Source organism: Dermacentor variabilis, chromosome 9 (genome assembly GCF_050947875.1).
Source record: "Dermacentor variabilis isolate Ectoservices chromosome 9, ASM5094787v1, whole genome shotgun sequence".
NCBI lineage: Eukaryota > Metazoa > Arthropoda > Arachnida > Ixodida > Ixodidae > Dermacentor > Dermacentor variabilis.
In genome coordinates, this window is record NC_134576.1 from 5,393,278 (window position 1) to 5,406,497 (window position 13,220).

Below are 13,220 nucleotides of genomic sequence, written 5' to 3' on the forward strand. Positions count from 1 at the left end.
GAGCAAATTGTAGGAGAACATACCAGGCTATGTGATACAACTGCATCTATTTTGGACTCTATATTAGTGTCGCATGGGCTGGTTGGGCTTTTGACAGACTGCCATGTAGAAGACGGAATATCAGACACAATAAAATGCCATTAGCTACTTTCAGTATATGATTGATTAATAAATATCGGGCCCCTCGGTTAACCCCCTTTCTTCTCGTTCGTGGCCGAGAAGGTGCGTGTCAGTATGAGGATAGTCTTCAGATCTTGTAACCCATTTGAGTTTTTTGGTGTTGTGGGTTAAAACTGGCCCAACCTTCCTAACAGCGCTGGCGGGTTGCTAACAAAGGCAGTGGATTTCAACTGTCATTGCAGGCTGTGGCACCAACTGACTCTCAAGTTGCAGGCCTTTGTCCGTTGCCCGGAGATGCAGCAGGGCAGTGCCCTGTTCCAGGTGAGAGCCTGTCGAGCATATTTGTCCAATGATGTATTTTGTTGCCCCAGATGAGGTGTGTGCATGTTGTACCTGACGACGTTGAACTAGGCTTAGCGCAGATCGGGTAATCCACACCACACTGCTACGTAATGACCCTCTGCTTTTCATGTCGTGGTATAGACGGTGCGGAGAGAGCGAACACAAGGTGTTGGTGCATGTTCTTTTCTTCTTTGTGCCGACAACACTTGCTAGACTTTTGTTTTCTTGGCAGTATGACCCCACGAGAGAGTGCTGTGAAGCCACTCTGCCATTGAGTGGCACTTGTGGGCAAACAGGGCTCTCGGGCATCAGCGACTGCCATGTTGCTGCTGTTGAGTTCAGCTTTTATCTTGAGCACTATTCTACGAAATCCCACATCCTTGCAGTGTATGTCCCATGTTACACTGGCTCTTTTCAGTTGTCCTGGTTTGAACAAAGTAGCCTTATGATAAAGTGGACTTTCTGTCCCATTGACTTGGTTATGAGGAGAGTTTGCTGTATATTCTTGTTCTCTCAGTAGGAGAGAATAATGTATACATTCACTGCACGCTGGTTGCTAGACTGGAAAGATGAGCAGATAATATCTTGGTACACTATGGTTTATGCACATGTTCAGCAAATGTGGAGATAACTTGCCACAGATCACAAAGTACCTAAAGGGATACTCATGGGAAGTATTTAGTCAATGTGGACTGGTTATATACCATTTCAACATTTCCTTGTAAGCAGTTGTTTTGTGCCATAATATACTTAGTTCTGGAGAAAGTTATGATTAAATGGACTGCATTCTTTGACACCGCCACTGATGCAGTGTGACACTGTACATGTCTCCCCTACCATTTACGGCCATCAGTGAGTAACAGTGCATGAGATCTGGTGCTACAATTTGTTTGCCTATAACACAGATCTCTAGCCAAAAACCAACCAGATACATGAAATGGATGCAGCAAATTTCGTTCCTTGTAGTTAGTATAAACTTCGTGAGCCAGCAAAACCGTTGCAGCACCATGCAGTGCCGAAAATCCCAAAACCTGAGAGTGCAGCCAGCATGGGGCTAAATGAAAATGAAGTTTCAAAGTGTTGTTTTCTTTGCCTCTTCCTTCGACTTTTTCACTGCTGCTGCTCTCTTGCCCGCCACGGGGGGATGTGGTTCAGAGCATGCATATACATGGCAGGAAAGGCAACGCAAGAAGCTCATTTGGATCTTTCCAGCATATTGCTATAATGACCTCTGGCGCTCTTTGGGCATCGCCACACTGCCCTCCTGACTGCTGTGATTATCAGTGATGCCCCTCAAAAGCATTGTAGAAACTCCAGCATTTACCTTTGTACTAAAATGCAGCAGTCCAAAGGGGAAGTAGAGAGGACGCAGGGAATGGGTAGAACCGACGCTGTCGTGAAACAAGGGAACAACAGCCTTGTCACTCTTAGCTCGCAGCTTGCATACATGGGGGGAGGGTGGGAGACTGAAAACGCGACATAAGAAGGCAAGGAAACGCTACTACTAGACATGACAGCCAGTTGCAGACAAATTTGATATACAGATGACTCCCTTTACAATGGACCCTGGTAATCTGACAAAAAATAAAAGTCCGTTTTATCCGAAGTCCATAATATCCTAAACTTTCGTTGCAATGTCTAACAACTTTATTGCAAAGAGTGAGTGACAAACGTCCAAAGTGAAGAAAAAAAACAATAATGTCGCAGTTTCACCCGAAAGGCGAAGCATCGATTGCGATAGCAAATTAAGAAAGATAAGCGCAGCAGCAGCAGCGAGTGAATTGACCTTCGTGCTGTCTCTCGCTTCAACGCGAACTAAACGTCGAAAGCACAGCGCATACGAAGCTACCGGCACTATGCGCACTTTGTTTAGCAAAGTAGGCCAGTTGGTGAGACAACTGCCCTATGTTGTCGTCTCCCTCCATCCTGTGTCTGTAGCAGTTTTATTCACAACAGCGAACTTTGTCTACATCGCAGATCGCTTTGAAGATGAGGCTCCCACGGGCACGCACTTTGTTCACATCGCAGATTGCTTTCAATATACGGCACCTGCGCAGGCGTGCACTTTGTCCCATTGCAGATCGCTTTCAAAACACGGCACCCGCGCCGCTGCGCCGTTAGCAGCAGCCACCAGAGTAGAACCTTCCTCCCTATTTCCCTCGCCTCCCCCCTGTGCATTGCACACGAAAGATGGCGCTCTTCCGCCCCGCTTTCCTCTCCTTCTCGCATGTGAGATATTGAGCCGTGATCATCGGCTGAACCTCGGAAGTCAGTTGCCAGTTCATGCCGACACAGCAAAAGTCTGTTTTATAAGCCCGATTTTGAAAAAGATTGCCACTAATGTCATCCGCTGTAGCTGATAGTCCATTGTAGCGCAGTCCGTTAAAAGCGAACTTCGTTGCAATAATAAAATAGGTAGGACAAACTAAGGCTGAAATAGGATCCATTAAATCTGAAAGTCTGTTGTATGTGGGTTTGTCATAACGAGCGTAGACTGTGCTTGATTTCAAGGCATGGTACAGTACATTTCTGCTATTTCTGGAAAATCAACACCGCGCAAATATGTAAAGACGGGCTACTGACATAGGGTGTGCCAGGCACAAAGCTGCATTGAAGCACTGTAGTATCGAGGTGACACTACGGGAGTGGCCGCACATAAAATCAACACTCTTGTGGTGGTGGCTCTGCGGCTATGGCATTGTTGAGGTCGCAGGTTCAATCCTGACTATGTACTCTTGTGTACGTGGATTTATTGTACTCTCGTCTGCAAAAGCTCTTGTGTATTTAGATTTAGGTGCATGTTAAAGAACCCCAGGGGATCAAAATTAATCGGAAGTTCGCCACTGCGTCCCTCATACTCTAATTGTGGTTTTTGCACGTACAGCCCTACAATTAAATTAAAGTTTAACACTTGTGCCAAGATATGATGTGCCCTGTGAAGCAATGACAATACTTAATCCTCTCGGAGGTTATGAACAATGGCGCACAACAATGCCTCTAGCAAACACTTTTGTCTCCCTGAGTGTTTAGTGCAGCATGGAGACAAACAGCAGTGGTGCATGCAAGGTAGCATTTAACACCAACTTGCCACTCTAATTTTGAACTGAACATTGAAGAACTTCACCGTTAATTGTCATCACTGCTAATTGTCATCAATCAAAACAAACAACACTGGAAGCTTCGCTTACATCAATTTCTACAGTGTGTAGAATTCGCACATTTTTTTCTTCATTTTATTTCAACTCTATTCAGTTGATATTTCTAAGAATTGAGTAGGCGTAGGGAAGCACTATTTTATTCTGTCCTACAATGTTGTTTTTATTATCGGGGATTGAGTACTAGTGACACAATTATGATGAGGTGTTACAATGTCATCGGGCTTGTACTAGAATGTCCTTGCTTAGTAAAGCTGTTTTTGAGCATTAAGCCCACTCCACATTCAGCGTATTTACAAACGTCTCTCAGCGGCGGCACATAAGCAGGGAAGGTTGGTTGCCCAGCCACATAGACCAGCGCGCCAGCCCAGCATCGCACAATTTGACCAGATGGATTTAAGCTGAAGCAGTGTGTAATGTAATTCGAGTGAGCTATTAGAAATATTTCTGATTATCGCTTTTATGCCTAATATATAGTTCTATGTCACACACCCAAAAAAATTCAAGGCTGCTGCGCACATGAAGGCACGAGCGACTGCTTTCGCAAATGGTGCTAGCGACGACATTGGTGCCCCACGGTGGGGCATATGTTAACTGGCTGCGGTGGAAGTTGCTTGCAAAAGTAGCCAGCAGCTTAGCCGTGTGATGATTGTTCTCCTCTCATTGAGCTGCTTCAGGCAGTGAGATCTGGTGGGCCCATACCTCGGCAATTTGGCTCGTCGTCTCTCGGTGTGAACGCTGAGGGACGCCAGTAAAAATGCTAAAAATGGGGTGGAATTTAGTCTATCGTCATAGGGTAAATGTTTGGTTGGCTAAAGTAGTGTTCACATAGCCTGGCATGGAATCAAAAATGAGCTGCGCACCAGCCACAGACATAATGAGAATGCATGTGCTGAGCGAATTGTTTTAAAGGCAAAGTGCATAACCGGTGCCTAGTACTTACCGTATCTATTCGAATCTAGGCCGATAGTTCCTTTCAAATAAGCATATACCAAACTCTAGGGTACGCTCACATTCAAGGATTTTAAAAATATGCACCAGTTTTTAATTGAAATTGATAAATATGGTGCATAACTAGTGCCATCTAAAAAAATCAGTATCGCAGCCACTACTCGCAGCGGCAGTAGCCATCTGAAGTACACGAGCGACATCGCCATTTTGACCTGTGTTGTATTGGCATGTAGTTATTATAATGGCACCAAATAGGTGATACCACTGTGCTGCCACTTCCTAACTAAAAATTGTGCTAGCTGCAGAGGCATTGTAAAACGTTCAAGCCGGGCGGGGCAATGGGAGACATATTTTTCTTGTACCGGCCACAACGAAGAGATGACGGCAATAAGGAAGATAGTGACGCAAAAGGATGGAAAGTTAGGCGAGTTGGTACGGTGACATGATCTTGGATTGTAGCGCGAAGTGAACACGGACACAGAAAGGAGCAGATCGTCCTGTCTGCTGCTTTCTGTGTCCGTGTTCACTTCGCGCTACAATCCAAGAAGATAGTGACATAGAAGCAGCTCAGCATGTTCATATTCAATAAAGACTGTTTCCATTTTGGGAATGCTGTCCTTGCTTTTTTGTTCGGCCTACATTCAAGGTAAGTTTATTTTTTTCTGGCTTCGGACTTTCAGGAGTCAGCTTAGAATTTAAGCTGGCCTAGATTTGAATAAATATGGTAACCAAGAGGCTAAAGCTAACAAAGAAGCTTCAGCAATGAGACACCAAAAAGGGGTAGGGCAGGTGGTGGGCCTAACAGGGCAGCTTGTCTGTTGTTACTGAAGTGAGCGGGTACGGATGACAAGACTGGACAGGGAAGATTGCTGGGCTGCAGTATTTTGGTGGCTGGGTTGTCTTCCAGTTAGGAATGCTAGTACTTGGTTTTAATTTTTGGCTTCTTTTCAGATGTATGAGAACTTCATTTCGGAATTTGAAAACAAGTGAGTGACCGAGTCTTTTTTTGTTTTGTTTGCTCTTAATTTCTGGGCCGCACTTTTCTTACTGCATTGTTGGAACAAAGCCTTCTTACTGCACTAAGCAAGAAGTTATGGGCCAGCCACCTGGCTGTCCATGCTTGTGGTACAAACTGCGCCTTGCCAGTGCAAATGTGTAAATTAGTTAAGTTTGGACTGTGCAGATGCGACAGGAGGATTCTTCCACTGTTCCACAACTGCATAACTCTCCCTCATAGTTTATAAATTGTTTTGTCATGTTTTGATAACGGTAGTATCAGAAAATTCATTGTATGGTGATTACCATTAAACATGGAGAGTAGGCCGAGGCCAGACGAAGGTGATGAACACCCAGATCAAAAGCTGAGTCATTTGGTACATGATTGAAGGTGAAAACCCACCACAACGTAGCAGAAGTACAAGACAACGGGACAAGGCTGCAAATAACTGAATTTATTACTGCAAATAATGAAGAATAACCGCGAGTCCACTGCACAAAACTTAACCTGGAAATGTAGTGATGTAGCTGCGTGGTGTCGAATGGTGCCTGCCGAGGGGCAGGCTTGCTGAGCGGGCATAATGGCGGGGACCGGAGTGCCGCAGAAGGAAGGAGGGCTTCTTACGACGGGGACCAAACAAAAACTGACATTTATTTCAAAAGATGGGAAGGGGAACATGGCGTAGTAAACTTGCAAGGTTGAGTGCGGCATGGCGCTAGTGATAAGAACACTGCAAAACCGGAACTGAGGTTATAACATCACCTTTCATTAAAAAAAAGTGAAGCTATCTCATCCTGCTTAAAAGGCAGTCTGCTAAAAGACACGCAAATGTCTTGCAGACTAAAAGCAGGAACTGTATGCATTATACAATTAATGATGTTTTGAGAGGACCCGTAGCATTTATGCATTTTAGATGGCGATGGACAAATATTAAGTAAAAGCAATAGAGCTGTATAGGAGGAGCACCATTGCAACAGGAAACGTAAAGCAACAGTTTTTGACAACAGTAGGTACATTTACATATAACAAACATGTTCAAGGCAAGGATTTTTTCATGAAGTATATTGCACGCAACACTGTTTACATAATGTAAAGATACAAATTTGAATTGTAGATCCGTATTGAAAAGACAACAGTACATACAATTCACTCAATATATGAAAACTGAATGAAAAAGACAGTGAAAACCCATGTATCCGCCTCGGATAACAAAGATGTGCGGCTCACTCGCTCTGAGCCTGGGTCAAGAGTGATGGTCCTGGACCATCGTTGACGTGGCAGTGTGCATATGACATGTTTATGCTGTGGGAATGTTCAAAGAAATTCCCCTTCTTGAAGGGTGCTATGGGACCTTAGTGTCACGGAAAAGATATCTTTGGCGGGAAGAGCCGAATTTGTATAGGAGGGTTTTAGACTTCTCTAGAAAATGGAAGAATTAGAAACCTGTCCAGTTCAACTTCCTGAAATGCTGAATACAGCAACGTTATTGCAATGTGCTAATTATAGCAAGCTAAACGATCTCACCAGTAATGAATGAACTTGCAAGTAGGACTGACGTATGGCACTTTATCTCACCTAAGGTATAAGGCATGGTCAAAACTTAGTTGTGCTGTTTCTACAAAGCAGTATAGGATGTTGCTGTTTCTTTTTTGGACTAGCTTTAGCGAAGTGTTTAAAGAACGTTTCCAAGCAAACCAAAACTTTTCACCGTCTAACAAATGTTATCGCTCAGCATAAGACATGCGCGTATGTATAGGAAGTTTCTCGAATGTTATTGATGGTTCTATCTGCTGTCTGGTGTCACTGAAGCTTGTGTAATTCAATTGCATGTGTCACGTGAATTATGTAGGACTTTCTGGAAGACAGGCGGGCACCAGCGATTACTCTAGGACCTTCGATGGCTCGTGTATAAAAGCCGATGCGCTTCACTGGCAGATGACATTTTCAATGATTGCTGACTGTGTTCGCTGCTGTCATTCCTTGAGTGTAGCCTGTTTTTGAAGGCACAGGTTTGCCCAATAAAAAGCTAGTTTCGTCACTCATAGTTTTGCCGATTTCTTCACCATCACTACTATGTGATAGTATTGGGGCATTTAGTTTTCATTGCTGTCCCTGGAGACCTCGTTTCCTGCGCTGCACCTGGGAGGTTGTGCTTTAGAATGGCCGCAGTGTTTTTGTGGAACTGCAAGTTTGGCCAGTTGGTTTTTGCAAGCACAGACGAACAGGCAGAAAGGAAAATGCAACAAATGCTTATTGTTGATGGATTTTTATTGCGGAAACACCTTGCTGGCTGCAGTAAATAGTTCCGCACAAACAGAGAATGCGTAAAATGAAATCTAGTGAACTAAAACACTTGGCAGTCCTGTTCGCTTTGCTGAATGTGAAATAGGAAGCCTGGTGTGCCGCTGTTTTTGTTCATATTTTGTGGGGTTTCTGTAGGACGAACAAAAAGTGATCACATAACAAGAAGAAAGAAGCTACTGAATGAAGTGCTTTCTAGAATGCTTTAAAACTTTTTCATTGCAAGTTTCATTCTAGCAGGAGCCTTCAAGATGATTGAGTATCTTCACCTAGACATGCAATTAAACAGAATTCCCAAAATAGTGCGAGTTGCTGTATACTGTAGCCAACTGCATCCTCCTCCTGTCTTAGCAATGGAAACCACAAAGCAAGCCGACGAGACTGGTGGTGGCCTCCTTGTTTGCAGTGTTGCCCCTAGAGGCAGCTTCTCTCTCTATAGGAAACTTGACCTGAATTATTGCGACAAGTAGAAGTATCAAGGGACCCTGGTTGCATTTTAGTGACGGTTATAATTCATCGTTGGTTCATGTATCATGCAGCAAAGCCCATTGGGGGCATCAGACATGCATTTCTGCATAGACACGATTGTTTTGTTTTTATTAATCTGGCCACTGGTAACGTATGTCAGATATAATGAAGGCTTGGCAGCTGTGTCCTCCCCAGTGTGGTCACTGAAGAATGTTTGTTCCAGGATGAAGCCCCTGTCGCTGGTAGAGATTGCCGCCCAGGTGTCCCAGAGCATCCCAGGTGAGTTGCTTGTCACTTGCTCCATGCACTACTGCTGAGCAGCCTCTGTTTCCTCCTTGGTCAAAATAACGAGACCAAGAAAGTAGGCAGGACTTATACTAGCATGACTCGGAATGCACTGAATAATTTGCAGTAACAGCTTTTATGCATATCAGTTTTGGCTGTGTTTCCATGGAGATTGCCAACATCAACAGTGTAGGAGATGCTCATGCTCTGGCACTCGCTTGGTCGTCTACTGTGCAGCTACTCATTGCATGCCCCAATGGCAATGTGGCACATTCTGTGCATTTTGGAGCACAGCTCTCAGGTGCTCATTCGTGCGGCGAGCATCGCAGTCAGCAGCGTAACCGAGCAAATGAGCACAGTGAAAGATGAAAAAGCGAATGTGGAGCGGGAGATGAAAGACACGAGCCACAGCAGAGACCAATGAGACCAGTCCCTTCAGTGACATGCGTGCAAGGAACTGGTGCCACGCGGATCCGCCCAACCGCTCAATGCGTACTTGTATCTGGTCTCAGCTGGACTGCTTGTTTTGTACTATCGTCTGCTCGCATCAACTCACGCTTGCGCTTGTTTGGTTTGCTTGGTTTTGTCTCTTTCACACTTGTTTCGATTGTCATGGTTTGCGATTGTTTTGTAATCTGATTGTATGTGCGATGAGAATTGTGTAGTACTTTCTGGAAGCCATACGGCACCAGCGATTACACTGGAACCTTCAATGAGTCATGTATACAAGCCGATGCACTTCACCCGCAGATCAAATTTTCGACGACTGTCGACTATGCTACATGTCTTTCTCAAGTTCTTTGCCTCAATATATTTTGAAAGGAAAACACAAATAGAGCTGCGCTCAAATTTTGCATTAGGGCGTATCATAATAATTGGTGAATTTTTTCCTCTGTGAACTTGTTTGTAATAAAAATTATAAAAACTTAGCGCACTGAAAACACAAAGGACATAGGAGAAACGCACACCACACACGCCACACCATCACATAATGCACCACATAACTTCCTTTGTGCTGTTAGTGCTCTAAGTTTTTATTATAGTGCATTACCAACTAGCCCACCTATCCATCCTTTTGCAATGTACAGTGAAACCTCGTTAAACCATAGTTGGCCAGAGCTCGGAAAAAGTATGTACTAAACGGTAGTACTGCTTAACTGAAATAGCATGAGATTGCCGACTTACCTGTCAAAAACGGAACTCAGAGAGAGTGTGATGAAAGGGGAAAGAAATGTGCAGTATTTATTCACTTCGCACGACAAAAGCGTTATTTTCATTTGATACCGCGGTGGCCTAGCAGCGACGACAGCGGCCTCAAACTTGTTGAAGCTGCGAGCCAGCTTTTCAGCCAGCCCCCTCTTCTCAGCAAACACTCGCACGACAGATTCCTCGTTGGCATTGCATGTTCTCCATGCACCCGGGCGGTAGTGCTGCAGAAGTCGTGGGGTGCCTTTTTCATTGCGGGGTGCTGTTCTCGTTGTGACGATTGCATTCCTGAGGCTGGTACAATGCGCAGCTTCTGCCACTATCAGCGCCCGATGGAGACGACGCACTGCTGTGTTTGCGCGACGGAAACTGAAAATGCTATGTGTTAACCGATACGTACGCAGTAAGCTGGTACGGTTTACGTGGATACAAAACACATTATGGTCAATAGCCGCTGAGTCGGGGAGTTGACTTTACTACTTTTAAAACGAAACTACTGTTAAGCGGATACAGTTTAACGTGGTTTTACTGTATTTCTATTACACAGGACTCTTTTCCATGTTTCCCCCGTCGGGGCGTCTGCGTCAGCAGGCGTTTGGCGTGTTGCGACACCACGTACCCGAGCACACGAGGGTTGGACCCTCCCGTGTGTAGCCGTGCGCGGCGTAGCCGTGCGCGGCGTAGCCGTGTCCTGGGAAAAGGGGATCCTGGGGGTTGAGCCAATGCCGGGTGTTTGGACCTTTACGGCCCCTCGACAGTGGCAACACACCCCTTTGACCTCCTGAGGGAAATCAGCAGTCGCCCTTTCCTGTCTCTCTCTCCTCAAATCTTCGTCTTTATCTCTCACTTTTCACCTTTCCCGTCTTCTCTTTTCCATTTACTTCCTTTCTCCACGGCGGCAAGGGTTAACCTTGTGTGGCTATCCTACCTTGGGTACACCTTATTTGGCTATAGCGATGGCGTACGGCTGGTGTCGTGCAGGCTTGTACACAAGCTCTGCCGCGTCCCCTCGGGCTCCGTGGTGGGTGGTCGGCGTTGCTGCCGAACATACGCATTTTCTATGGCAGCACAAACCTCTGTCATCTATGATCGGCGTCTGAAAAGATGCCGCACCGAAGTACCATTTCATTTCTCCTTTCGGAGCAACGCTCCATCCTTCCCCAAGTACTATGTAGTACACAGCGAAAGCAGCATCCCAGTAAGAAAACTCTCTCCATTCCTTGTAGCCAAATGCATGAAAGAAAAAGTCGGACCGACGTACAAAGCCTCCAAAATGTCTAGCGGGAACTTCCTTCTAGAACTGAATGATAAAGACCAAGCAGAGAAGCTCACTGACCTTAGCAGTATTGGCGACGCGACAGTGACAGTGTCAGTCCATAGAACACTTAATACAAGCAGGGGCGTGATATCTGAAGAAGACTTTATTGGTTGAGCGATGAGGAACTCCTTGAGGGTTTCCAAGAACAAAATGTGACAAAGGTACAAAGAATAGTAATTCGTAGAAACGAGCAAGAAATCCCCACCAAACATGTTATACTCACCTTCAGAACAAGCGAAATTCCTACCTCCCTGGATGCAGGGTATGTAAAAGTAAACGTGAGACCATATATCCTGAACCCAAGACGGTGTTTCACGTGCCAAAGGTTCGGACATACTTCACATGCATGCCGAGGTCAAACAACCTGTGCTAAATGCAGCTTCAATGAGCATCAAACTGAAAAATGCACTTCTTCCCCATATTGTATTAACTGCAAAGGAGACCATCCAGCCTACTCGCGGTCTTGCCCATGCTGGAAAAAAGAAAAAGAAATAATAGCACTAACTGTCAAAGAAAAAATTTCGTTCTTTGAAGCCAGAAAGCGTCTATCATACCTTCCGCGAAGAAGTTGTGCCGATGTGACACAGGCGGGGGCTGCGTCACAAAGGCCCCCAGAGTCATACCAGCCCACGTGCAGTGTTGCCGCAGTGACCCCTCCCACCCCGCCCCCGTGGTGGAAGCAACCAGTACTGCTCCACCCTCTTCGGAGGCCTTGCAGACACCAGTCCCACATGGCCCTAAGATCAAGCGTACCCCAAGGCCCGAGGCACGTGTCTCGGCGCCCAACTCTCGGTCTTCCAGCGCTTCAGAGAGAGCGAGGGAGATCGACACAAAAACCCGGTGTCATTGACACCGAAGGACAAGCGCACTCTCGAGCGTGGTAAGAGGGACAAGATCCCAATAACCACCCAAAATAAGAAGGCGATAACCTGAAGGTTATTGCTCCTTTGTATCACCTTTCTTGAGATCTACGTCACCTAACATCTTTCCTACCCCCTATTCAACTGTTAATGCCATTTTTACCCTTCAATTCCATAATGGCTTTTATTATTCACTGGAATTGTAGAGATCTTTTACATAACTTAGGTGACATTAAAGACCTGTTATTTAACTTCTCACCTGTGGCTTTATGCTTACAGGAAACAAACCTAGGCGAAAAACACAAACTTATTTTAGAAGGTTTCACTGTTGTATGGCGCGACCGCACTCAGATGAACCGGCTTTCGGGTGGTGTAGCCATTGTTGTGCCAGGCGGTATTGCAGCTAGAGAAGTTCCCATTACCAGTCACATAGCCGTTGCGGTCACCGTTATAACTCACAAAACCATCACCATTTGCTTGCAGTATATTGCACCCCACACCCATTTTACCACTAAACACTTAGAAAATATAACAGGTCAATTACCGGAGCCATTTGTTTTAGTGGGGGATTTTAGTGCTCATTGTACTCTTTGGGGCAGTATCAAAACTTACCAAAGAGGGCAAATGGTTGAAGGTTTTATTCTGTCAAATGATGTCTGCCTTTTAAATTCAGGTGCACCGACATACTTTTCACTGACTTCCCGCACTTTTAGTTGTTTAGATTTAGATTTTTTGCTGACCATCTGTTTTTAGTTATCTTAAATGGGAAACCATCGACAAGTCTTATGGCAGTGATCACTTGCCCACAATCATCAAATTTTTATCATCACGACCAACCTTAGTCACTAGGCCACGCCAGTGGAAATTACAGCTCGCTGACTGGCCGCTTTTTATGGAAAATGCGAAACTGGAAGTTGTCTTTTCACAAGAACTAAGCATTGACGAACTTTACAAAAAAATCACTGAAGTCATAATCTCTGCAGCGGAAAAGGCAATACCCCAGTCATTCGGTATTGTACACAAAAGGCTAAATCCCTGGTGAACGAACGAGTGTACTGAAGCCAAGAAGAAGCAAAATAAGGCCTGGGGAATCCTACGGAGGTACCCCACTTATAGCAACCTTTTAAATTTCAAACACGCCAAAGCCAAAGCACAATTTATTCGAAAACAGGCAGAGAAATCGTCATGGCAAAAATATGTATCTTCAATTAATAATA

General features: G+C 45.1%; 1 protein-coding gene across 4 annotated transcripts in view; it reads left to right on the forward strand.

Moving 5' to 3' along the window:
• LOC142558596 (26S proteasome non-ATPase regulatory subunit 13-like) overlaps window positions 1-13,220 on the forward strand; it is a 283,634-nt gene that overhangs the window by 13,349 nt on the left and 257,065 nt on the right. For all 4 annotated transcript variants that reach the window (XM_075670747.1, XM_075670746.1, XM_075670749.1 and 1 more), the window contains exons 2-4: window positions 363-441; window positions 5,520-5,554; window positions 8,558-8,613. In XM_075670747.1, coding sequence (XP_075526862.1) covers window positions 363-441; window positions 5,520-5,554; window positions 8,558-8,613 — 170 coding nt within the window. The remainder of the gene's footprint in view (window positions 1-362; window positions 442-5,519; window positions 5,555-8,557; window positions 8,614-13,220) is intronic.